This window comes from Chlorocebus sabaeus, chromosome 2 (genome assembly GCF_047675955.1).
Source record: "Chlorocebus sabaeus isolate Y175 chromosome 2, mChlSab1.0.hap1, whole genome shotgun sequence".
In the NCBI taxonomy this organism is placed as follows: Eukaryota; Metazoa; Chordata; class Mammalia; order Primates; family Cercopithecidae; genus Chlorocebus; species Chlorocebus sabaeus.
Genome location: NC_132905.1, coordinates 57078885 through 57106355, shown reverse-complemented (window position 1 = coordinate 57106355; position 27471 = coordinate 57078885). Strand labels below are relative to the sequence as shown.

General features: G+C 44.0%; 1 protein-coding gene across 2 annotated transcripts in view; it reads right to left on the bottom strand.

Moving 5' to 3' along the window:
• Positions 1–26509, bottom strand: part of SLC24A3 (solute carrier family 24 member 3) — a 496602-nt gene extending 470093 nt beyond the window's left edge. Inside the window, exon 1 of one of the 2 annotated variants that reach the window (XM_007961268.3) lies at positions 26048–26509. In XM_007961268.3, coding sequence (XP_007959459.2) covers positions 26048–26486 — 439 coding nt within the window. In that variant the 5' untranslated portion in view covers positions 26487–26509. The remainder of the gene's footprint in view (positions 1–26047) is intronic. The other variant, XM_073008630.1, reaches the window with a different exon arrangement.
• Between the last annotated feature and the right edge of the window lie 962 nt (positions 26510–27471).

Below are 27471 nucleotides of genomic sequence, written 5' to 3'. Positions count from 1 at the left end.
CGAGGCGGCAATGGCTCACAAGAACATCACGTGCCTCTAGTTTCAGACACTATTAGATAAACTCCAGTAGTCACAGCAGTTGTTGCAGTGTGAGCCGAAGCCCCCACTGGCAGTCGTGTGCATCTGTGATGATTTTCAGGGGGGGAAGGAAAAAATGAATGCTTTATTAATACAGCTTTACTGGTCAACAAGATTTTCCAAGACACTGGAAGAAACTAACAGAAGAAGGCATCAAAACCACCATGTTCAACCTGGTTAAACTGATCATCTCTACTAGGCCCTTGGGGTTGGGCAGCCTGAAGGAAGACAGAAGAGACTCAGGACAACCACGGATTGTGCTTCTCCCACACCACAGACCATGGGACCCCATACAGTCCAATGAGGGCTATAGGACCTAGAGGGCAGCTTCTCAGCCTTGGACTAGTGCCAAGGCTGCTCACAGGGCCCCCAGGTTGTGTCCAGGCAGTTTCCTTACCCATGCCTCCACTCTCCCCAGTTCCCAAAGGCAAAGCCATCGAGGGGGATCTTTGAGATCCCTCAGGCTGGCAGCCTGGACCCTTGGGGTGAAAACAATGTGACAGGGTTGTGTGGATCAAATCAGTTACCTGCTAACATGGCACACCTCTCCGGCCCTGCAGACATGCAACTGATGCGTGTCCAAACTCCTCGGCCACGCCCAGCTGAACTGAATGGAGGAAGGAAGCATCAGCCACCCTGGGGTCACCATCCTCTGATGGGCTAACAAATGTCCCAAGGAAGCGCCCTCTTCTCCAACAGCGCCCATTGCCTCTTGTGTCCAGCTGGCCCCTTCCAGTTGCTCATGCAGGTCCTCAGGTAAGCATCGAGCCCTGTTACCCATCTCCTAGCCCAGCTGTGGGAGACAGAGACAGCCTTGGGGGTGCTTGGAGAGACTGCTGGCAGTGGGATCCCCAGTTGCAGGAGGTGGCACTAGAAAGGCAAGGTGCTATTTAGAAAACACACAACCTGTTGCTTTTATCTGAGGGTACTGGGGCTGTTTCTCCCGTTGTGCTTCATACGAGTTTAGTGCATCTCAAACACTGCACAAGGAGCATAAGAGACGGACAGGGCTGCCTCCAGGCCTGGCCCCAGACACTGTAATTTTGGAAACACTCATTCTTACTCTGTGTTTTTTTTTTTTTTTTAAATAAGCTTTTCTCAAACAGCTCCAGTGATTGCATCACACTTCCTCCGGTGTGATTAACACTTTTCCCCACACTGTGATTCCCAACTGCGTCCCAACCTCAGGAGTGGGTCCTCCCACGAATTTGGCGGGTGTGTGTGTGTGTGTGCATGCACCCGTGTGTGTGCTGGTTGAGGGATGGAAATAAAACTCCTTTTTTGCGTGAAGTGGAGGGGAGAAGGGAAAGAGAAGGAGAGGAGGAGGAGAAAGATCAATAATAATACTGATGATCATTGACGTCCTTGTTGAAACAATCAGCGTCCCAAGGACAGGAGGTGTGCCTTCGGTGTGTCTTGCCTGGCCACCCCCTTTGCATGCTGTAGGGACCCAATACCAGATCAGGGTGGGGACCAGGACAGCAGGGCACTGGAGACTGCTCCCTCCCCATGGTTAGGATTCTCTCTTGGCCTCTTGGCTGTGGGTTGCCAATGAGCCCTTTCGATCCAATAAATGTGACTACATAAAGTTCAAACCCAAGCATCCACTTTGCTTTAAAATCCAAGTTACACTTTAAATAGGTGCCATCCATATTGGAAAACTGTTTATTGGGATCTGCTGCAGCCGAACATAGCATCCCCTCAGACCCTGCCATTCCACTCTGGAGTAAAAGCCAGATCAAAATGCACGCAAGTGATGGCGGAAAGGCACGAACAAGAACGTTCTGAGCTGCACAGCTCATTATAGATGAACACGGGTAATCACACAAATGTCCATCAGTTCTCACAACAAAACTGTGAACGGCAACAATAATGAATAACCTACAACTAGACATGACCACGTGGATGAATCTCACAAGCATAACACTTAGCCAGAGAACAGACACACAGATGACAAATGGCACAAGAACAGGCAGAGCTGCTCTCTGCTGTTAGAAGTTGGGACAGTGGTCACTCTTGCGGGGGGTGACTAGGAAGGACCATGTGCAGGTTTCAGGGATGCAGCTCCTGCTCTCTTTCTTAATCTGGTGGCTGCTGTCTAGTTAGTGAAAATTCATCAAGCTATACATACGTATGATAGATACCCTTTTCTGTACATATATTGAACTTTAAAAAAAGTTTTAAATAAAGTAACAAAATGAATCACACTCTCTCTGCACCAAAACCATCTTTGTCACTTCCTATTTGGGTTGAAAATAGAAAAGGCAGCAGGAAAATGTTACAGCCGCTCAGGCACCCATAAAATCGACTGAAAGTAAAACCGACAGACACGAAACTCGGGCCCAGGCTTAAATCAGAAGGCGAGGTGGACGCTGCGAGGAAAGTGGGGGAGCAGGCTGCAATTTGGTGAGAAGGAGGCCAAACCAAGAGCCCCTCATGAGAGCTGCATATCTCTCCTGTTCCGTCTCCCTCACACCAAGAGCGAATCTCAATCCAGCTGAATTCAGCCACAGGTCAATGCCCATGCTGTTGTCTATTCAATGACAAGATGCAGGAAAAGAGACAGGTCCTATGCATGGAGAGCAGGGGAAGGATCAGCTTAGAGCCCAGATTCCAGCCTGGCCCTGCTGGTGTTTGGTTGTTTCAGAGAGACTGGACCCAAGTGGAGCTAGCACATGACGGGAACAGGTGCTGAACCCAGAAAGCACAGATACCCGTGACTTGAAAGGAACACCACATCAGGCCTTCTCAGAAGGTAATTCTCATGAAATCCCTTCTCAGGATGACTTACAGATGGCAAAGCTGGTGAAGATGGGCAGCTGAGGCAGGGGAAGAGCAGATGGCCAGCCGGCTAACCAAATCCAGGTGCACGACCCCGCCGTCCACACCAGACACTGACACCCGACTGCAGGCCCAGGAGCACCAGGTGCTGAAATTCCTCCCAACTTCTCTTTTCATGGCAGAAAGAACTTCAGAAGGAAAGTGAAGTGGATGAATATCTGCAGCTCCTGAAACCCAGAGGGTCTTTAAACTCAAAATGTGAAGAATCCTAATGAAACAGAGCTAATCAAATGTTTGTTGTGTTGCCATAATTTCTCATCATCATCATTTCAGGCCAAGTGCTATACAGTGTAATGAATATCACATTTTAAAGTTCGTCGCAAGGCTTGGAAGTGTCCAGAGAGTACGTAGTTCCTTGGAGAATAACAGCCCAGAAAAGAAGAGGGAAACTCTACCGAAAAATAAAGAGTGAGGTTTATAAACATGAGCCACCATCCCCAAGGGACACTTCCTCTCTCCATCTCCACACTTGCATCCCTCTCTCTCTGCGGGTCTCTGTCACAGCTGTTGACCTTTCAGTATGACCTTGGTGCTCATGTTAAGTTTGTTTGTTTTTTGTTTGTTTTGTTTTGTTTTTGAGACAGGGTCTCACTTTGTCACCCAGGCTGGAGTGAAGTGGCGCAATCATAGTTTATTGCAGCTTCAAACGCCTGGGCTCAAATGATGCTCCCTCCTCAGCCTCCCCAGTGGCTGGGAATACAGGCATGCACCACCATGCCTGGCCAGTTTTTGCATTTTTTTGTAGAGTTGGGGTCTTGCTATGTTGCCAAGGCTGGTCTCAAGCTCTTGACCTCAAGCAATCCTCCCACCCCAGCCTTCCAAAGTGCTAGGATTATAGGCATGAGCCACCATGACAAGCCTGCTTGTTTTTTCTCTAAAACTAGTGTAGAATGGAGGATAGAAGCATACTATGATATATGGGCCGGTCTATCAACCCCCTGGGAGGGATGGAGACTCCAAGCTTCTCCAGGAAAGCACTGCTGGCTTCCCCCTGAGCTTTCTTGTGGAATGAACCCATATCCCTCACTATCGACAGCCCCTGCACACTCCCATGCTGCTTTTTAAGGAGACTTCACAGGTGGCATGAGAGTCTTTTGATTGTACATGCCTGTTCTCCCTACTGGGCTCTAGCTGCCTTCAAAGCAAGGACTGTGTCCCATATGCTATTTAGACCCATATGCTACCAACAGAGCGTGGCTCGCCTATAAGCGTTGGTTGAATTATATCAAATTAAATTATGAATAAATTCAAAAAAAGAAAAGTTTGCCATGAGATAGAAGAAGGGGTCAGGACATTGGAGTTAAATCAGGCCTTGAAATTTGACTCATACGTGAGCACTTCACAAATGTTCAAAGAAAGAGTGAAACTATTTCTTCATTGGGTTTGTCACCCAGCGTTCGTGCTGTTAAATGCATTTATGATCAATATGTACCTTGACCCTGAAGACTATGGACTGGCTCTTCATCTTCAAGGTAGGCTGGAGCAGAAATCTGGAGGCTCCAGGTACAGGCTGCAGGGCTCAGTTGCACCTTGTAGGTAATGGAAAAACTGGGACATACGAATGGATGTTCTGCAGGGGATGCATCTGTTAGCATCTCAAAGCTACTGCACGAAGCCCAGTCCATGGGATGTGCTGGAACAGTCAGGAGGAAGGGGTTGGGGTCTAGAGGGCCAGACAGGTAAGGAGCCAGAAGGTGCAAGTACAAGGTGTCAAGAATCTGGACTTGAGGGGAGATGAGATGGCAGTCCAGATGAGGGGCCATGGAAGAGATGCTGTGAAGGAGCTAGTACAGAGACCCAGCTTCCCAGACGCTGCTCTGATGAAGACACAGGAATTCAGGAGGCTCAGGTATTCAACCTAGGTGTGTAAATAGGAAGGGACCCTAGTGTAGGAGGTAAGTCCATGAATTTTGCTTTAGATCAAGGCAGAGCACCTGAGTGAAAATAAATGTTTCTTCTTGCAGCATACAGGGACCCAGAGCTGCGGCTAGTCCTTTTTACAAACTGGAGAGAGCACCACTCTACTTCACCTTACTCCCACAATGGGTAGGGGCATAGGAAGGGAAGATGAGTGGGTAGCACCTTCATGCATATTTGAAAAAGGCAGCTCTTGCTCCAAGCAGCTACAGCTCCAGGCCAGGGTCTCAGTCCCACTCAAACAGAAGCAGACGTCCTATGCAGGGCATGCCTTGTGCCACCACATTAAATGGCCCCGATAGAGCATTATTGAGATTTAAAGGACAGTAGAGGATACAAGAAATGAGTCAAGTATTCTTGGGTAGAAAATAGCCGGAGTGGGCACATTAACTTGGCAGCATTTAACTCAGTGTGTGCGAGTTTACAACACGGAAACAATGCCAACAGCTGCTACACAGTCACACCGTATTCCAGGCCAGTGCCAGCTAAGGCTGGAGGAACAGAGAGACTTCATGACACCCTCTCCTGGGAACAGATGATTATAAGGAGTGTCTGTGACCACAGGGCTGGAAATCAAAGCCCAGGGCCAACCATCAAAATAGTAAGTACTGTGCAACAGAAATGATATTCATTATCATAGGTGCTGTTCCTCTTCCCAGACCCTTTAGAAACACCTTCTGTTCACCTCCAGTTCATGGCCTCATTTCTTCAGAGCACGCCAATGACATCATGGTGCTCCTGTGCACCTGCAGCTCCCTCTGAAGTCAGCAAAGCCACCATCCGTGGGAGACTCAGGAGTTAAGTCTGGAGTAGTGAGGACGCTGGACCCCATCTCATAAAGAAAGGAAACCCATCCTCCTTTCTACACCAAGAAGGTCTGCATTTTTCTCTCTTGATATTGCTAGGCTCTCAATAAAGTAGCCCGTGCTTCACTAACATAGAAGGGTCTCAATCTTGGCATTTCATCTGAAGTGCAGTCGTGCAAGGAGCGAACCATATGCTTGAGTGTGTGACCATGTGCAGAGGGCAAAATCACAGCACCTGCTGGCTGCCCTGTTTCACAGCAGTGCTTCTCAAACTTCTCTTCCACAGGCAATACATGTCAACCGAGTTAAGTAAACTTTCCTGGGTCTCATCCTCAGAGGCTCCTATTCAGCAGGTTGGGGTGCGGCCCATGACTGCATTTCTAACAAGCTCACAGGGGACCTAGGCAATGCTGATGCTGCTATTGCAAGGCTCTCACTTTGAAAAACATGGGTTTATACTATTAGCAAAACTTATGACGTGCAGAAGAAATCTGAGTTGTGCAATCTCAATGGCTCTGTAAAACCAATAGAAAATAACATTTACAAAAGTAACTCTCACGAAATAAGAACAAATAATGATACAGGGCATGCTGAGAGCAAAGCCATATTATTCTGGCTATAAATTAGCCTTAGAAGGTAGCGTCTTTCAGGAGGCTAGAGGTTTAAAATCAATGATCAAATTGGAGAGAAATTAGTGTTACCAACATAAAGACAACTTAGCATAAATGCTCCCATTCTACAGATAAGGAAACTGAGAACAGAAGAGGACATGCAGAAAGTTAACAGCTGAAGTGAGATTAGAACTCCTCTCTCTAGACTCACTGTCCAGCACTCCTGTTGTAGGCAATGCCCTTCACTCTTGTGAACCAAGTTTCCTGTCCCTGAATGATTTCCTGACAGGAACTACAAAGAGGCAGGAGCATCATGAAGTTATACATAGCAGAAAATACGGATTAGTCCTGCACAATATCAACATAAAAGATTTCATTCCTGGTGTCTTCTAAAATAAACCCTCACTGTGTGCTGACACCCAGAACATTAATCAGAAAAGTGCATGTGCAGGCAAGTATATTTCTTGTCCCCCCTTCCTCCTCCTTTCCTTCCTACTCTACTTTCCAATGGACTTAGAAAACTTTGGGAAACAAACCCCAAGGTGAAAGAGCCATCATGGGACACTTATGGTACCCCAGAAGCCTGCAGGAGGACGCTTTCCCATGCAGGACAAGATGTGTCCATGTATGGTTTCCTTGGCTCAAGATGCAAGGATGATGTTCTTGCCATCTTAGGCAAAACAACTGTCCTGAGTTGCCTGGAGCAGACGTCCTTCTCCTCCCAGGCTTGGAGCTGCTGTGTGCAATTTGGTTAACGCTGCTGGCTTGTACAACCATGGGGAGCCTGGGGAGATCCCCTCCCCACCCTGGACTACTCATCGCTCTTGCGAAACTCAGTTGACAGTTAAAATTTTGTTTTTCCTTCTCAGTTTGTTATCAGAGGAACAGTCAGTATGTAGGAAAACCGAAGCAACTGACAAGAAGAGAAGATAAGAAAAACAAGATGTCTGTTTAAAAAGTAAAGGTCATGACGTGATGCAGTTAAATGAGATAATTTAATCTGATACTAATAACCCTCTTGGGGGTTGATTCATTTTCCAAGTTGGTAGCTCCTCCTTTGCCATCACTGTCCCATTCATACTGTGCTTTTGCCTACACTTGTCATAGAGGTTCTGGGCATTTCTGACGAGGAATGAGTTTCCGTAGAAGAAGCACAAGCTGAGGTTGAAGAGACAAGGTGAGGACACCTGATGCCAGGTGGAGAATTCCCTCTAAATAGATTTAGACAAAAATTATAAAAGCATGCAACAAGCCTAAAGGCAGGTAGCTTAGCTGACAGTTCTCTATCAATATGCAAAAGCTCTCTAGCTCCAGAGGCCTTGTCAGTGGCTTTCCCAGGTAGTGCAGGCTACTGGACTACCTCGGTGATGCCTGGAGAGTTAACATGACTGACAGCAAATTCATGCACAAAGGTGTTCAGTTAACAGTATTCAAATATCTCAAATAAACTATAATTTTTAAAATAACCAACAAGAAATAAGTATGACCTATACAGTCAACAGAATGCCAACCCGACAGTGAGATGATAATTATTTAAAAATTCAGTGACCTTTATTTCAAATATGTTGTCACAAAAGTGCAACATGAAACATTCTATTTAAAAGTCAAAAATACAACATACAACATTACATTTATTTTGTGATGACCATCTCTTATTTTATTCATAAAAATATTCATAGAGTTGAACATCACAAAATAAACAGAATGTCGTATGTTGCATGTTTGACCCTTAAATAGAAATATTTACTACCTACGTGAATAATATTTACACATATGACCAAATGCTAGAACACTGAAAAGTATTTTGATTGTTAAGGGCAGCATAATTTTAACTCAATTTATTCTATTTCTTATTATTACTTATATAATCTTATTATTACTTATATAATCTGCAGTATTCCACCATAAGACGTAAGTTAGCTTCCATTTAGTTGGTACAATGTCACCTGGGAAAAAAGTAATCATCCAATAAATACTTGAGCCTCTCCTCTATACGAGGCACTGGGCATACAGCCATGAACGCCCCAGACCAAGTTCCTGCTCTTAGGGAGCTGACATTCTAGCTAGGGGAGGGTGAAAACAATAACATGAGCTAAAAAGTATATAATCAAGTGATAACAAGTTACACATTAATGTAAATTTCCATGTGATGGGTGTGCACACACAGCCAATTACTCCAGGACTTCCTGTTCCTGTTCTGCAGCGAGTTAGATCATGGCCAATATTCAACACACTGGGTGCGTGGGTTTCCTATTGCTGCTGTAATAAATTACCACCAACTTAGTGGCTTTCAACAGCCCCATACAGTTCTGGAAGTCAGAATCCTAAAGAAGGCTTGCTAGGCTAAATTTAATGTGTCAGCAGGACTGCATTCCTACTGGAAGCTCTTGGGAAGAATCTGCAGCCTTGCCTTGTCCAGCTCCTGGAGGCACCCACCCCCACCATTCCTTGGCTCGTGGCCTCTTCCATCTTCAAGCCAGTAATGACATCATTCTGACCTCGGCTTCTGTTGGCACACCACCTTCTCTGGCTGACTCTCCTGCCTCCCTGTTTCACAGAAACAATGTGATAGCACGGAGCCCACCCTGATAAGCCAGGATCATCTCACGATTCCAAGGTCAGCTAACTTGCAACCTGAATTCCATCAGCAACTTGAACTCCTCCTTGTTGTGTAACATAACAAACTCACAGGTCCCAGGGATTCTGACATAAACATCTTTTGGGAGCACTATTCTGCCAACCACACTGAGGTAACTCTTTGTCCAACTTCCTGGCAGAAATATTCAGAAATGTCTTTCCTCAGAGATGTTTACCATGGGGAAAATAGTATAAGAGTGTTTTCTCAGAAAGTGTAAGTTCAAAACTACCCTGTCTACCTGTTTTTCACTTTGGGCAAGTTACTTTAATTTAAATGAGGATAATAATATTTAATCCATGGTTCTGCAGAGATAATTATGTGGGGTAAACCATAGAAACAGGTGTGAGCCTAAAAAATGCTAAGACAGAGTAGTTAATATCGGATAGCTTTAGTTGTTCCCAAATCCCAATTTCTTTTTCTTTGTAACAAACTAACATTTTCAAGCTAAAATCTGAACAGGCATTCTGTGATACACGGTAATTAGCCAATGGCATGTGATTCACCCTTTCCCACGTTCCCACTGAAGGAAATGCAGAGATGCATAAAAGAAGCTGAGTGTGGATGAGTGCCTAATACACAAGGGATTGTGACACAAGGAGTGTGGAAGGGCACATGGGTCCCCAGGTGTGAATCCCAGCTCAGAAACATGAGGCATTTGCTGCAGAAAGGAACTGCTGTAAAGGGCACCCCCCGCCTCAATATGTCTTTCTATACCCATCCATTCAGAGACCCCAGTTCCTGGAAATGCAACTCAACTAGTTAAAGAAGCAAAAGGAGGGTGGTATGCAGCCTTCTGGAGATTAACGGAATAGAGTGGCGATGGAAAGAGCCACAAGAGGGATCAAAACAGGGTGGCAGACTTTCACCCACTGTCTCTAGATATAAGAACTAGGAAGAACTATCACTGATCAAAATTATAATGAATAAGGCTCCACCTCGATATTCTAACTACAAGGCAGCAGGAGCAGGAGATACCCTCTCAGGCAAGCTGACTCACCCTAGAAAAGTCAACATAAACACTAGAAGGTTGACCAGGGAGCATGCACATCAACCACCCCTTCAGCATAAGTGATGCTCACAGCAACCTGACCCTTGTGGCCAGGTGACAGTGGCGAGGGTGCTGAAGGGACAGGAGGGTCTGTTCACAGGCACACCCCTGGCCTGGACCTTCTCTTTCAAAGGTTGATAACTCAAGACAACTTTGAAAATTCTCTGCCACATCTGAAGTAAAACACTATTCTTCTAAAAAGAAAAAAACATATATTACGGGAAGAGGATGTACATTTTAGAATCCATTTTTTAATCTTGATATCAAATAAACATAGGATATATGAAAGAAAAACCACTAAATGGAAAAGGCTAAGATTACAAGGGGAGTCAGCTAAGATGGACATGACAAGACATAAAATGGTTAAACAAACCAGAAAGGCAAACTCAAAACATAAATAGGCATAAGATGCAGCAGACAGCAGACCCAATAGTGCTGAAAATCAAATCACCAAGGGGAAAAAAATCATAGGCTCTTACAGAATGAAGAGGAAAAGACAACAAGATGAAGACACAGCCAAATAACTACCCAAATTACAAACCGTTCATGTTCCAAGGGAAACAACCAAAACCAAAACCAACAAGAAGCCACAATTAAAGGTCATATTCTCTGGGCAAAATGAAGTAAAATTAAAACTTGGGGGGTGTGTGTGTATATATACATATATATACACACTTTGACAACTTAGAAGTTAAAATTCAGTCTCTCAAATAATTAATTGCAGAAAAAATAAAAACTATAATTACAAGACTATTTTAAATGTACCAATAATGACTGCATGACATTTTATAATTTATAGTGTGAGTCTAAAGCTACACTAAACATCAAATGCATTATAAAGCAAGAAATAATAAAAAGGAAATAAAGCATTTAATGCAAGATATTTGAAAATAAACACGGGAATTAAGAGGATATTTTGAATAAATATTAAAGCTTTACTGACTCAGGGAAAAGGGAAAAAAGAAAAATTAATGAAGAAACACAAGACACAAATTTTCACAAATAGATAAAATACACCAAGTACAGTCAGATTTTATCAAGGAAAAAAATAAATGAATAAGTTAGTACTGAGAAAAGGTTATATAATCGCAATTACAGAACAAATTAAATCAAAAAAGTACTTCATAATTCTGTTCATTTCTAAAATCTTAATGAAATTAACACTTCTCTAGGAAAACGTAAATTACCCACACAGAAAAGTATCAATGAAAGAAATTAAAGTTTGTTCAAAATTATCTTCATAGAAGACTATAAGTCAGGCAGCACTATAAGTGCTTTCGTCAAATTTTCAATATACAAAATTTCCATGCTTCATAAGATATTGCAGAACATGGAAGAACATAGAAATTATCTATTCATTTTGTAAAGTTAGTGTGATCCTGACACCAAAACCTGGCAAAGGAGCTATATGTCTATTTTCTTCATAAATATATAGGCAAAAATTTCATAGAAAATGCAAACAAAATCCAATATCATATTAAAAATATATATCATGCCTTTGTAAGAGTTACTTTCAGAAGTGCTTTAGGACTTATATATATATTTTCTATATATATAGTGTCATATTAAACACTTTAATAAGTGTTAATAAGGCATTTGATCACATTCAACATCCGCGGATAATTTTTTTTTTTTTTTTTTGAGATGAAGTCTCGCTCTGTCACCCAGTCTGAAGTGCAGTGGCACGATCTCAGCTCACTGCAGGCTCTGCCTCCCAGGATCACGCCATTCTCCTGCCTCAATCTCCCTAGTAGCTGGGACTACGCCTGTAGTCCCACCAGCACACCCAGCTAATTTTTTGTATTTTTAGTAGAGATGGGGTTTCACCGTGTTAGCCAGGATAGTCTCGATCTCCTGACCTTGTGATCCACCCGTCTCAGTCTCCCAAAGTGCTGGGATTACAGGTGCGAGCCACCACATCCTGCCTTGATTTTTTTCTAATGTAGAAAACCACAAATAAAAGGAAACCTCCACAGCATAATGAAAAATAACCAGTGTCACTAATAGCCAACAGGATCCATACCCCAATGGACAGCACATGGGCTTCCAACAGTAAAAAAACTCCACAGCTACAGAATCAGTCTAAAGATATTGGTTGATAAAATAAGTTTATTTTCAGTATTGTATAATTTCACATTTTTAAGAAAAAAATATAAAGAAGCAATATTTTAAAAGACTATTAAGGAATGAAACAAGAACAACAACAAATAATAAATACCAGAGTAAACTTCATCAGTAAATGTAAGAAAGAAAGAGAGAAATAATCATGAATCTTGACAAATTTTTTAAAAGCCTTTATCAAATGAAGAAGCACACTACAAATAAGAAGAATCAACATTATAAAATGCCATTTCCCATAAATTATTTATAGATTTATCAAAACCTAGAAGGATTTGGAGAAAATGTAAAGGATTATAAATTCATCTGGAAAGATAAATGAGTGATAATAATAAATAGCTTTTTTCAAAACAAGAGGAAAGATGTCTTGACCTACCAGATAATTAACATGCTAATAAGTTACAATTAATTAATGAGTAAATATAACAAAATAAATATCATAAAATATTTGCCTCTGGTACATAAGAGAATAGGCATGGAATAAAAGTGATACCACAAATGTAGAGGTAGAGGAAACAGTAGTCAATAAACAATTCTGGAATTAACTATTAAATATGTTAATCTGTTTAAACTAAATTTTAATCTTATGCTAAAATAAATTCCAAATGAAGTAAAAAGTTAAATTTTTAAAAAAGTAAACCATACAAATAGGGGTGGGGCGACATAAAGAATTATGTGGAATAAATACATGACTGAGAGCCTGAATCTAAGAATAGGAGGATGAAAAAATACAAGGGAAAGAGATACGGTGTGGGCCAGATAACGTGAGAATCTTCTCTATGCCAAAAAAAAAAAGAATGAACAAGACTTTTGAAATAGGGCAAAGTAAAATAAAATATATAAAAGCTCTTACAAAACATATCAATTGATACATGAAAAATATTTGTTAAACCAATATCCACCCTTGATAAAAACTCTCAGAAAACTAACATGAGACAGGAACTTACTCAATTTGATAAAGGCAATGGATGAAAAACCTACAGCAAATAGCATACTTAACAGGGAAGGACTAAATATTTTCCCCCTAAGATCAGGGACACAAGACAAGGATGTCCATTCAAACTCAATATTGTACTAGAAGTCTTAGCCATTGCAATATGTCAGGAAAAAGGAATTACAAACCCTGGATCTGAGTGTTTTTAGCAACTCTGTTCATAAATTAACAAAACTAAAAACAACCTAAATGTTCTTCAACATTAAATGGATAGACAAACTATTGTACATCTGTATAGTGGAATACTACTCAGCCATAAAAAGGAATGAACTACTGATGTGCAAAACGACTTAGATGAAGTTGAGAAGCATTGTACTGAGTGAAAGAAGCCTGTCTCAAAAGATTACAAACTATAGAACTCCATCTATGATGTTCTCAAAAAGACAAAACTATAGTAACAGAGAACAAATCAGGGTTCAGAGATGGAAGAAGTGTATGAATACAAAGGGGTAGCTTGAGGGAGTTTTTGGGGTGTGATACATTGTTCTGCACCCTGTCACTCAATTTTAAGGGTTTTTCATTTTAAAAGCAGGATCCAAAACATTATATGCAGTATGATATCAATTTAACATATGTAAGGGAAGAAATATTCCACAATGCTGGAAAAATACTGGAGTTGACCTGTCCTCATGCCCAGATTTACTCAAAGTAGGTACAATGAGTTTTCTTTCTGCACGTGGCCCAACAACCACCTGTGATTTCAAACAACCAAACTGCAGAATGCCATTCAAAAGGCCCTTAATATCATGCTTATGAAGCCTGGGTTCTGAAGGTCCTAGGAAAATTTTATTTCTTTGGGAGTATCTTCAAATCACAACCCAGAATTCCAACAACAAGGATGAAAAAAGTTGAAAACCCGGAAGCTCAAAAACTCCTAACAAAACGAATTAATGGCCACTCATTTTCAAAATAGTCAATCATCCTAATGGTCATATGAGGTTACAACCCAGGTAGAAGGTGGTGAACCAACGATGCAAACTCTCTCCTGAAGCAACCTAGGAGCATTCCAACAGCCAGTGTTTCTGATTAAACAAATCTCTTTCTTGTTACAAGAAGTGGCTCACCCTGAAAATCCCTTTTTTCCCATGTACTAACTACACTAAACGCCAAAACATTCCCAGAAAGATTCCAGCATTTCAGAAGAATTTCAGAATTTGAAAAAAATTTTTACCAAGAGTCAGTTTGCATTAAATATTTTTTATAACCTTAACTTTCTGGAGTTTTTAAAGAATTTACTAAGCAAGGAATCAGAAAGCCTGGGTTCTGGCCCCAGTTCCAATTTCCTTTGACATTAGTTTCCTCAAAAGTAAAATAGGATGTTAAGATTGAATGGTCCCCAAGAGTTTCTCCATCTCTAATACTCTAGGAAACAGATAATGGTGAAAGTAACATTGCAAGGGCCATGGCTAAGCTGCTTGAATGAACAAACTACTCAAATAAGCTATTTTCATGAAGCATTCATTCAGAAATACTGTGCAAATGACAGAAAAAAATTCATTAATCAAAGAAACTGTTAACAAGCCATGCATGGCCGTTATCCAGCACGTAGCTCAGGTTACCGTACCTGACAGTAATAAAAGTGCATCCATGGAGAAAACCCTTCATGGTTCAATTTTACTAATGTAGACTGACCTGCCCCAAATTGCAAGAAATCCTTTGTGTAGAGTGCAAAATTATTTGAGGTAGAATTTCCTTAATTCTTGATGTTATACTTTTTAATTGACTTTTTTGGGGAATAAGTGACATAAATTACTGGACTGCTCCTTTCATACTAAAAGACACATGGGTGTGCATCATAAGGGATCCTTGTGGTGTTGGATCTGCACAGTATCTTGACTGTGATAATGAATACACAAACCTACACAGGTGATAAAACTGTGTGTAACTCAATACACTCACACATACATACACACACACACACACACACACACCCCCGTAGGTACAGTAGTCCTCATTCATCCTCAGTTTCACTTTCTGCTGTTTCAGTTACCTGCAGTCAACCATGGTCCAAAAATAATAAATGGAAAAATCCAGAAGTAAGCAATACCTAAGTTTTAAATTGCCACTGTTCTGAGTAATGTGATAAAATCTCAAGCTGTCCTGCTCTGTCCCGCCTGGGACATAAATCATCCCTTTGTCCAACTGATCCACTCTGCAGCCACTTAGTCACTCAGTAGCCAGCATGGTTATCAGATCGACTGTCACAGTGTGGCAGTGCCTTGGTTCAAGGTGAACAGTAGCCTAACGCTATGTCACAGGCCTACGTCATGCACCTGACTTCATCTCTTTATGTAGGCCCTGTATCATCTCACATCATCACCTGAAGGGTGAGCACAGAATAAGACGACATTTTGAGAGAGAAAGAGAGACCACATTCTCATAATCTTTCTTACAGTATATTATAATTGTTCTATTTTATTGTTAGTTATTGTCAATCTCTTACTGTGCCTAATTTCTAAATTAAACTTTATCATAGTTATTATAGGTATAGGACAAAGCATAGCGTATGTAGCATTCAGTACTATCCATGGTTTCAGGCATTCACTGGGAGGTCTTGAATCGTATCCTCCATGGATATTGAAGGACTACCACAAAAATAACACTGGAGAAATCTGAATAAAGTTAGTGGATTCTATCAATGTTATTATCTTGGTTATGATACTATACTATAGTTTTGCAAAATGTTACCATTAAAGGAAATGGGAAAATGTGTAAGAGATGTCTCTGTATTACTTCTCCCCCACCCTGCCAGGTGGAGTTTTGCTCTTGATGCCCAGGCTGGAGTGCAGTGGCGCAATCTCAGCTCACTGCAACTTCTACCTCCTGGGTCCAAGGCTCACCAAAACCTCTGCCTCCTGGGTTCAAGTGATCCTCCTGCTTCAGCCTCCTGAGTCCCTGGGATTACAGGTATGCATGACTTTGCCTGGCTAATTTTGTATTTTTAGTAGAGATGGGGTTTCACCACGTTGGACAGGCTGATCTCGAACTCCTGACCTCAGATGATCCACCCACCTCGGCCTCCCAAAGTGCTGGGATTACAGGTGTGAGCCACTGTCCCTGGCCCTCTGTATTACTTCTTACAACTGTATGTGAATCTGAAATTCTCTAAAAAAATAATTTCAATTTAAAAAAGGGGGTATGGGGAAGATTAAGCCTTCTCTCTACTTCTGACCATTAGTTCTACCAAGAGGCAGTAGTTCTTCCCAGCTTCATGTGTACAGTAGTTAAAAGAGAAGAGGGGAAGGAAAGGAACGGAACAGAACGGAATGGAACGGAACGGAATGGAACGGAATGGAAAGGAAAGGAAAGGAAAGGAAAGAAGTTAAATAATTTGGGATGGCCCTGCTATATATCTAAATAAATTATTTAGTGCTTTCTTACTCATAGTTGTGAGGGCTGAATACATCTTGAGTCTAGGAGACTGTTTCTGTTGAAAAAACCTTCCCCATTCCCAGATTCCTCTCCTACTGGATTCTCAGAAGTAACCAGGTCTTCTCCCTCAAGACAGGATACTGAGTGATCTTTCTCTGTGAAAACTGATCACCCCCGATAGAGATCTAAAACTTGAGATACGAAGCATTGCCCAATAAAATAGCCCAGTTAGATAGCCTTACAGAGATATTCACAATCCTCTTTGCACAATTTCCGGTCATCTTTTCAACAGCACCACCTAAATATGAGTAGTTGCCAAAGATCCCCTGACATCTGAAGAAAGCATATACAACATGAAAAACAAGACAAAACAAAGGAACAACAGCAACTTGAAAAAACAGAGTCCATATGGGGAAAAGAAAACCTCAATACTACTATGAATCTACTTAGGGATATGGGAGATAATATTGTACCACTGAAGCGGAACAGGATGCTACTAAAAATAGCTTCCACAGGAAGAAGAGCTCTTGGAAATTAAAAATATGACAGCAGAAATTAAACACCCAGTATAAGAGTTGGAAGACACGGTTTAAAAAAATCTATAGAAATTAAAGCAAAAGGATGAGAGAAATTGGAGAGAAAAGATAAGAAAATTAGAAGGTCAATCCAGGAAGTCAAACACCCAAATAACAGACAATCCTGAAAGAGAAAAGGGAGTACTTAGGATGGAGAATATTATAAAAGGGAAGTTCCCAGACCTGAAGAAGACAAGCTTCCAAAGAGAACCTGGTGAAAGATCCAAGAAAATGAATGAAAATAGATCCACCCCAATCATATAATTGTGACATGACTGAAGATGAGGAAAAAACAGACCATTAGGAGCAAAGCAAAGAATAGACATGCTCTTGGGTGGGGGATACAGGCTTCCAAAACGATTAACCAAAAACAGCATCAGATTTCTCAGAGGCAACAATGGAAGCTAGAAGACATTCAAGCAAGGCCTTCAAAATTCCAAGGCAAATGAGTTTCAACCTAAATTCTTGACCCAGCCTAACTATCTTCTAAGTGTAGAGGTAGAAGGAATATATTTTAAAACACATACAGTCTTGAATCTTTACTTTCCACACTCCCTATTGTAGAAGGCACCTGGAGGGTATGACCCTCAAAAAATGTACATTGAAAATTCAGGAATAAGCCAAGAAAGATGCATACCTGGGTTCCAGGGAGCAGGGCTTTCATCCCAAGGGAAAGTTAAAAGAAATACGCAGGATGAAGCTGAAGAGTGATGGCAATATGACAGCTGGCAACAGACTTTACAAGTGACCTGTCCAGATCAGAGTAGGCCAGAGGAATCTGGTAAAGACTTCCTCCAAAGAAGACGTGCTGGAATACTTAGTGTCCCTGCACATATTGAGAGGAGATGGAAGAGCCAGGTGTGAGGGCTCACACCTGTAATCCCAGCAACTCAGGTGGCTGAGGCAGGAGGACTGCTTGAACCTAGGAGTTTGAGGCTGCAGTGAGCTATGTTCATGCTACTATACTCCAGCCTGGGAAACAGAGCAAGATCCTGTCTCTAAAAAGAAAAGGAAATCTAGGCAACTGGAGAGAAGTTTAAGTTTAAATTTGTGGTGAAGGCTTAGAAAATGAAGCAGAAAAATGCATACTCAGTCACATCCAGGACAGGAAATTTAAGTACAGTATATTTCGTAGCTCAATGATGAATGGTAAAATGTGCTTGTGATAAGGTAAATACTGACCTATAACCCTTTGGTTCTTAGCTTTGGCTGCTGAGATACACTGGCACCAACTGTATTGCTTTTGTATAAAATCCCAATGCCCAGGCCACAACTGGGAGCATGACAATAGAATTTCTGGGAGGTGGGACTCGGATATGAGTAATTATTAAAGTTCCCTAAGTGATTACGATGTGCAGACGAGACTGAGAAGCACGGAGCTAACCACAGATGCAATGTTTACCCTCATGCATACTATTCCAACATCTTTATCTGCAACCGCAAATGCTTATCATCTTGACTTTCAACTGTCAGCTCTATATTCCACCTGGATGCTCTCAAAGTACAAATCTTCAAAAATAAATGTTTCATATTCTGTTTTAAACATGGCATTATTGACTTGCTGAGGTCACCAATCCCTTCTCCCACCCCTTTTGTTCTATTGTCAAAGTCCTAATCCAGAAACCTGCTCCTTTCTCTGTACTCCGCGGGTTCAATTCCATGGCAGACTGGCTGACTAAAGTGAAAATGACATTTGCTGAGATCAAACAATGCAGAAATGCAAAGTGAGAAAGGAAGAGAAATATTTGTTGCAAATATTGCAAATGTAAAAGTTGCAAATGTGAAAGTCCCTAAACTAGGTCACAGATGAGCTGACTTTGTTTGTTCACTTTCTCCTAAAAATAAATTGCTATTGACAGCCAATGATTGCTAGATTTCATGATTTAAATAAGTGATGTTTATTGGTTCAGACAGTTCCAGGAATGATGCAGGTCTTTCCTTGTTCCCTGGAGTTCCCATCTAAGCAACTAAACGTGAAAAAGTCATGACCAACATGCTCCATGGTCCATGGATGGGTCCAGCTAAGATGAGTTTCTACCTAAGCCTCAAATATCTATGTATAGCCATTCTAATCCCACCCACCTCCCTTTCTACATGTTAATCACACCAAATGGCCAAGGCTTCATGTGGGGTCTATTCCTATAACTGGGTCCCCTGATGGTGGTCCCCTACAGTGTTTGGAGTGCCATCTGACATCCTCCTCTGAAGTGAACTAAAGCAGCTGTATCTCCAGCACCTGCACAAACCCTTGATGTGAGCCCACGTTTTAATTGACTTTAATCTACCAATCTGATATTGAGAAATGGTATTTTATTATTTTTAATTTGATTTTCTTGTTAAAACTGAGATTAAGTTTGTTGTTTGTGTCTGTTGATCATCTGCAATTGCTTTATTGTAAATTGCCCATCTGCATCTTTTGCCCATTTTTCTATGTTTGCCTTTGTATCCCCCATTCTTCCTTAATCTTATTCCCTTTATTCTTCAGGTTCCAACTTTTCCTGACCATCACAGACTCCTCCATGCCATGCTGTATTTCTCATCTCGATCTCTCATAATTCATGAAAATTACTTATTCAGCACCTCTCTTCTCAGTCAAGCTTGAACACCACAAGGATGAACATCAGGGTGTCCCTCAAAGACAACATGGCCACCCTAGCAACTAGTAAAGAGCCTGCCATTTATTGAATGAACAAACGGGTGAAGGTCCCTGTGTCTTACGCAACTGGGGTCCAGACAGGAACTCCCTCAAGGGATCCCGCTGAGAGAGTTTCATGAAGGAACAGTCTACAAGTGTAAGTGTAGGTCTGGGAAACCAATAAGGGATAGTGTGGCCCGTCTAGGACTAGCAACAGCAAGGAGCATTGCCTTTCCAGGTTGGAAGTGGAACAGGAAGAGAACAGCAGAGGGAATCTTAGGACACCTGGAGCCCATCACCACTTGGTTCATACAAAACCTTCTTCCATTTGGGTCCTTAATACTTCACATTCTTAAATCCTACAGGATAATCCCATTTATGAAACCATTGCAAACAATAAATATAAATAATTGCCAAACAAGCTCTACAGAAAAAGCAGGCGAAAATGGGCCAGAAAAAAAAAATCCAAATTACCTTCCTGGCAGCACAACCCATTTGCTTTGCAACTTTGGGAACATTTTCTAACCACCCCATACCTCAGTTTCCCCATTATGAAAGTCCATGTACTATTATGCCTCCAAAAAGTTCTTTTGATCAACGAAAAGAAACCTCCATACAGAAAAAGAAAATTGCCAAAATTTTGTCCTATCAGCCAACTTCCACCAGGCCTTGGAATTCTCAGCAAATAGCTAGTTTTGCAATTCTTTTAGCTTCGCCAACCCTCCAGAGTGAAGAAGAAAAAAAAAAAAAAAAACTTCCCACAAGGATTTGAGGCTTGCAAGTGAAGGAAATCTTTGAGAAAAATCTGGGTTGATGAGAAGCTAAGAAAAGCCAAGAGGAAAGAGACATATCTATATATGTTTATGCAAAAAATAGAAAAGGTTGAAAAGCAATGTGTTTCTAAAATACTGCTTCTATGAAACCAACCTTCTGTTACTCCTTACTCCTCAGTTAACTGAAAAAGGCAGGGTGATTCCCCGTCTTCTATTCATGTCCTCCTCCGCAGAGGCTGGAAAATGCAGCAGCACGCAGCCCTGATGTAGGTGGACTTGGGTTCAAACCCCACCACTGAACAGACACTAGGCACTGCACTCCCCCTTTCTTCAGCTCAGTGCTATCCCATGAGAAATGGGTAACGATATTGAATCCGCTGGACTGAGAGCAGAATCACGTTATCAATGGCAAAACCTTCAGTTACTTTTGCTCACGGCAATAAAACCCATGTCAGCCAATGGGCTCCTAACACAAGATGACTAGTTTTTATCACAGGCACTGTGGTTCAGCGATCAAAAGAGCATCTTTATTTAACAAATACCTTTCACACTTGCCTCTGTATTTAAGATATTTATATATCTTCTGAGCTCCTACTATGGGGCCAGTGACTGGGGTACAGAGGTGAGGAAAGTTCATAGGGTCCCTGACCTCCTGAGGCCTAGAATCTGGGGAAGAGGAGATATCAAGCAAATCATGACCAAATAAACACATAATTACTAACGGTGATAAACACTATGAAGGGAACATATGGTGTATTCAGAGAAAGAAACAGAGGGACCCAGTCAGGAAGATCTCGAGCCAGGTAGTGAGGAATTCACTAGCCATGGTGGACAAAGCAGTCCAGACAGTGGGAGCAGCATGCGCCAGGAATCTGAGATCAGAAGAATCATAGACCTTTTGAGGAGCAGAGGAAAAGCCAGAGTGGGGATGTGTGGAAATAGAAGGGGGAAACAAAGCTGGAGATTCCAGCAACCCTCACACTGGGCCATAAGAAGGATTAAACAGCTGTGGTCATCGCCATAGGAGGAAAGGGCAGCCACGAAGGGCAAAGACGGGCTCTCAGCTCTGCAATTTAAATTTGCAGTTCAAATACCCACTGCAACCTCTTTTTCAAATACCACTTCTAGATCCCACACCAGCTAAAATAAGCAGCAATATTTTCATGAGTGGAAGATATTTCAAAGATAATATACGCATACATACATATGTCTGTGTGTATGTCTGTCTATATATGTTTGTATGTATGCACATATGTGATATTCACCTTAGCCACCTTGGGAAATGTCTACATTCACTACTAAGTTACAATCCCTTCGGATCCTCGGGTTTTTAAAAAGGCAGCCACGACAGTATCTCCCACAGCAGAGGCTCTTATAATGTGACCCTATACTCCTCCACTGAATGACTGCTGGTATCTATGCCCTTCTCCTTCAACGTGGGCTGACATCTCACACTGCTTTGACTAACGTGAAAATGATATTCTGTGACTGTGACTTCTGAGGCTAGGATATAAACATGCCATACACTTTCACCTTGTCCTTTTGGGATACCTGCCCTCGCGACCCAGATGTCATGCTCTTGGGGAGTTCAAAGCGAGCCATGTAAAGAGATCACATGGAGAGGCCATGTGTGGGTGTTGTGGTTGGCAGCCCAGCTCTGAAGGTCCAGCGAACAGCCACGTCGACCCCAGGTGTGGGAGAGGTGTCGCTTTGGATGACTCCAGATGCAGCTGTCAAGCCACCCAGCTTCACAATCTTCCCAGCTGAGGTCCCAGATGCAATGGAGCAGAGACAAGCCATCCCCATTACCCCTAACCAATTCCTGACCCAAAGTGTCCATAAGCAAAAAAATTAAATGGCTGTTTTACACCACTAAGTTTTGGGGTGATGTGGTATACAGCAACGAGTATAGAAAGTATCTCAAAGTATATACATACATACATACATGCACATATGTACATATGTGTATGTATATGTAGTGTATATGCATGTGTGTGTATTTTTTCTTTTTTTCTGTTTTTGAGACAGGGTCACACTCTGTTGCCCAGGCTGGAGTACAGTGGCACCATGATGGCTCACTGCAGCCTCAATCTTCTGGGCTCAAACAATCCTGCCACCTCAGATGCCGAGTAGCTGGGATTACAGGAATGCACCACCACACCCAGCTAACGAAAAAAAATTTTTTTTAGAGACGGGGTCTCACTCTGTTGCCTAGGCTGGTGTATATTTTTTCTTAATTACTAATGACCTCCCTGAGAACCTTCTAGAGAAAAAGTCTAGAATTACTCCTCAGTTAGAATCCCTGGGCTTTATCCACACTACTTCTGGGAAAAAAATGGCTGGGTAGTTTATGTCAAAGAAAAATAGAACACTTTTAAACCACTCAAAATATCCAAAAGTAATCTATTCTCATTGCAGAAAGGAAAGAAAATCCTCCTCAGCAAATCTAACACCTTATTTTAATTGGCTTTGAAAAAAGAGATAAAAATGAGATCTTCATCCACAACAACTAAATAGGGCAACTACAGCTCATTGCTTTCCACCACTGAAGGCTCATGCCTCTGAAAAGAGTGTCTGCAGATTAAATAAAATAATACCTATAAGGTGGGCATAGCGCACTGCCTGGCACATAAGAGCCCACCAAATTCCAGTTATTATTATTGCTTTTGTTGTTAGAATTAACATTTTTCTTGATTCCAGCACTAATTCTTCCTGACCTAAATTAAGCAGACCTCATGTTACACCTCAGCAGAAAAGAATCAATGTAGATTCTTACTGCATTTAACCAAATACTAAATACATGGAAAATGTTTTCAGTATATTACCAAAACTTTTCAGTACACAGCCAAATCTGAGTTTTGTCAGATGTCTAGAAAGGGATCTCGAATTCCGTATGATTAGAAATGTTATGAAACATTATATAAGTATCACACATCTCTATTTTGCTTTGGTAAAAGACCTGTCCTTTAAAGAAGGAAAGTAGAAAGTAAGGAAGGGAGCAGGAAGGAAGAAAGAATGAAGGAAGGAGAGAGGGAGGAAGGGCCAACAGAAGGAGGAAGGGAGGGAAAGGTCAATATGTGTTAGAAAACAAGCTTCTGAGAAGTTACATTTGACAATCATTGCATGGCTTTCAAAGTGACTAAATGAAAATATTACCTTTGATCATTATGAAGGTACCCCCTATGGGATCATATAAATAATACAAAGCTACACCCAAATGGTGGTCTGAATACAAGAGGACAGAGTTGGGAACAAAGAACCAGGTTACCTCAGGCTGGTTTTTCCTCTACTCTTCGAATGCTGTGTGACTTTAAGCTAATCACTCAGCCTCTCTAAGCCACAGGGTCTTCAAAACAATGCTCCATTCCAAACCTCAGTATCTGTACCAAAAGGACCGCCAGGTAGTGTGTGCCCCAAGTTTCCAGGGTAAAAGTCACCATTCAAATGCTTAGGTGTGCCAAATGACAATTCCCCATGCAAAATTATCATTTGCAGATTCACCATTAACTAATATGTTAAAAAGTATCTCGAAAAACCTGTGTGTTGCTGCAAAATATTACTGTGCATCACATACTGAAATCATCAATACCTAATGGAAGAAAAGTGATTGGAGACCATTTCAACTCACATGTCATTGGGGGGCAACACAGGGAGGCTGGTTGGCATCCTCCTTAACACTGTTGGCTTTTGCCCGTTAGATCTTCAGTTATTGGGGTGTGGAGGGGTCCTAAGACCAACAGAGATGAGAAGGGAGGAAGAGGAAGTGAGAGGAAAAAAGAATATGAAAGGTAGAAAGGAGAAAGGGACAGAGGGAGAGATGGGGAAAGGGCTGTACTATAGAACTAAATCTGAGTCAGTGGCACCTGAACAGAAATGTCACTGCCAGGGAAACCATTTCAAAATGACATTCCGGTCCCCAGGTTTCAAGCTTGCAGAGTGTCTGGCCCCATCTCCCCCCGCCCCCAAATCCCAGCTTTTCAGGGCCCAGGCAGCCCCCTATCATTGACGGACTTAAGGTCCACCCTTCACCCAGAAAAAAATGTCTTTTACGTTCTTGAAAGTGGTGGGAACTCCATGTCTCATAGAGCCCCAAAATATCAGAAAAAATGGCCAGTGTGTAATCCACTTGGAATAGCCCTTTCCAAAGGTGGCATGAACTATAAACTGGTTTTTCACTAGGGAAAAAAAAAAAAAAAGGAAAATAAAAAGGGGATTAGCGAAAACCCCCTTAGTGAGACTCTCACTAGACTGATGTCTGGCAGATGTGAATCTGCCCTGGGAGAGATTCTGCTTCCCTCACACCAGCACGGCCCCCTTCCTGATGTCAGAACCCAAGGCTACGGGATCTGAGATCCAGGAGAGCAATGGAGAGAGCCGTGGAGTCTTCAACAGCTTCACTGAAGACCAAGACGGACTCTCTGCTATTACCATATATGATGAAGTTCGTCAAGCGGTCTGCTAAGACCTGAACGAAGACTGACGCTGTTCAGCTTCCCCACCAAGCAGGAGACCAGCCAAGCGGGGGGAGACCCCTTTTTAAATTCACGGCACCTTTGAAAATATTTTATAGTGACTATCAAAATGTCTTTATTCTGCACCTCATAACACCTTGCATTAGAGCTATGTCGACCTTAACACCACAGCACATACTTGTGACTGTTTTGTTTTGTTTTGTTTTGTTTTGTTTCTTTCCTCACAATCCTTTACATGGTTGTTTCCCCACGAATCGTGCCACTTCCACAGCCGGGATATAAAACCATTTTACAACAGTTAGTCTCTCATGTCTTTCCTTCGTTTTTTAGACAGCTGAATCACAGGGTAGAAACTGTTTCAGCAGACAACTGTTCTGAGCACACAAGATCTATTTCAGCTCAAGAAAGGCCAAGGACAAAGACAAGACAAAAGTTGTGGGTTAAAGGGCAGACCCTGTGCGGAGCACCGGGAGAGGAACGGACAGTCTGATGCGTGGTCCACTGCAAACCATTTCTTCCACAGCCGCATCTCTGCAAAAGGGACTGCTGGGGAATAAGTCCCTGTCTTCCCAGTGAGTGGTCATTTTAGGAAAACAAGTCCTCTACTAGCCTGTAGCTGGAGGGCCAACACTTTTTCCCTCCCCGAAGTTCCCGGCACCTGTTCTGAAAGGGGGGTGAAAAGCTCTCTACTCGGGCTGTCCCGCCAGCTCTCTGTATGGAGAACATACAGACAACTGTGTGTTAAGCAGTCACCTTGAATCCTTCAGCAAGCCGAGGAGTGTACAGGTGGTCACCTGCACAGGAGCCGGGTTTACCAGCACAACTTTATCCCTGGCCTTGGGGGCTGATGGAGGGCAAGACTCCCCACCACCGCGACCAGCAGTCCCTCCAGCTCGCGAGTAAGCAGCGCACAGGCGGGCATAGGTAAATGTTCCCAGGGCGGCCAGGCGGCCAAGCCTGCCGGCTGCTGGCGCTCAGGGTCCCCACCTCCCATGCCCCTGCGTGGGGCAGCGGGAGTCCTCGTGCCCGGCACCCCACTCCCCCCGCCAACCCAGCCCGCTTACCCCGGGGCTCCGGCCGAGCCGCCCGCAGCAGCCCCGCGCCCGGCCCCGGGAGCCCCGAGCCGCCGGAGCCGCAGCGCCCACTCGGGGCAGGCAGTGTGCACTCACCCTTCTGCTCTCGCAGGCTCGACAGCGACCAGAGCAGCAGCGCCACCGAGGCCAAGAAGCAGAGCTGGCTCAGCAGAAGGTCCCTCCGGCGGCGGCGGCGGCGGCGGCGACGCGCGCGGTCCTCGTCGCCGGGCGGCCGCATCCTCTGGCGGCCGGGCGGCGGCCTCGGCGGGCGGCGGCCGCTCCTATCGCGGGCGGCCGCGGCGGGGACGGCGGCAGGAGGCAGCCCTGCGCGCAGCAGCCGCGCGTCCTCGCTGCGCTCCCACCCGGCCTCCGCCTCCGCCTCCTCTTCCTCCTCCTCTCCGCTGCCCGTCTCCTCGTCGTCGCCCTCGTCGTAGCTATCGCCCAGTCCCTCCTCCCCTCCCTCCTCCTCCTCCTCGCCGCTCGCCCGCGCCGCCGCCTCCCGGCTCTCGGGGTCCCGCTCCTCCTCGCGCGCCATGGCTCCCACGCTCCGCGCCCGCGCTCGGCCTGGGGCGGCGGCGCGGCGGGGGCGGCGGGGGCGGCCGGGAGGCGGGGGCGGCGGGGGCAGAGGAGGAGGAGCGGGGGAGGACCGACGGGAGGAGGGCCCGCCGCTGGCCAACTCCGCCGGTTGGCGAAGCCACCCCAGGCTGGCTCTGGCCTCGCCGGCTGCAGGAGCGCCTCGCGGGGCCGTCCGCCTATTCCATGGTCCGCGTGCTGGGGGCCGGGTCTGGGCCGGAGCGAACAGGGAGCACCCAGAGAGCTGGGAGCATGAGCTAGCGCGGCTCCCGGCAGCCTGCAGCGGCTAAGCTGGTCGGGCCGCGGTTGGCGGGGGGCAGTGCCTGGGACACAGCCCGGCGCTGGCCGGCACGGCGGGGAGGGGGCGCGCGGGGAGGAGACTGGGCTGGGGAGGGATCCCTATGTGCAGTTCTTCAACCCTTCCGTGCCAGGGGAAGGGGGACGGCGCAGGGGCCCCCTCTCGGGAAGCGCACACGCTGCCTCCCAGAGGCGGATCTTCACCAAGAAGGATTCGCTGGAAACTTTCGGAAAAACCGAGGGGCTCTTCAGCCTCCTCTCTACTTGCTACCTGGAGTCGGGGCGCCGCGAGTGCAGTTGGCTGCCCGAGCCCAGCCGCTGGCATCGCCTCTTCTCGCGGGCCTCCCGGGTTTCCCTCTGCCCCCTTGCGGGGATCCCCCTGTGCGCCCGACTCGGGATCTGGAACAGGCCTTCCCAGTGGCTGTTGGTTCCATAAGGGTGTCCGGGCTCCCCCCTCTGGCCTGGGCTCACACTTCGCTTTCTATTCGTGCTGGACGAAGCCCAACACTGTGGCTGATCGGAAGTGGGGACAGCGGGCACGGTCCCTGGAGAGGCGACCTGAAGAGGCTCCTGGCCTTGTGCAGGTAACAGCAGCCTGCCCTATCTCCGACGTTAGAGCCTTAGTCCTCCCATTTTCCCCATTCCAGGTC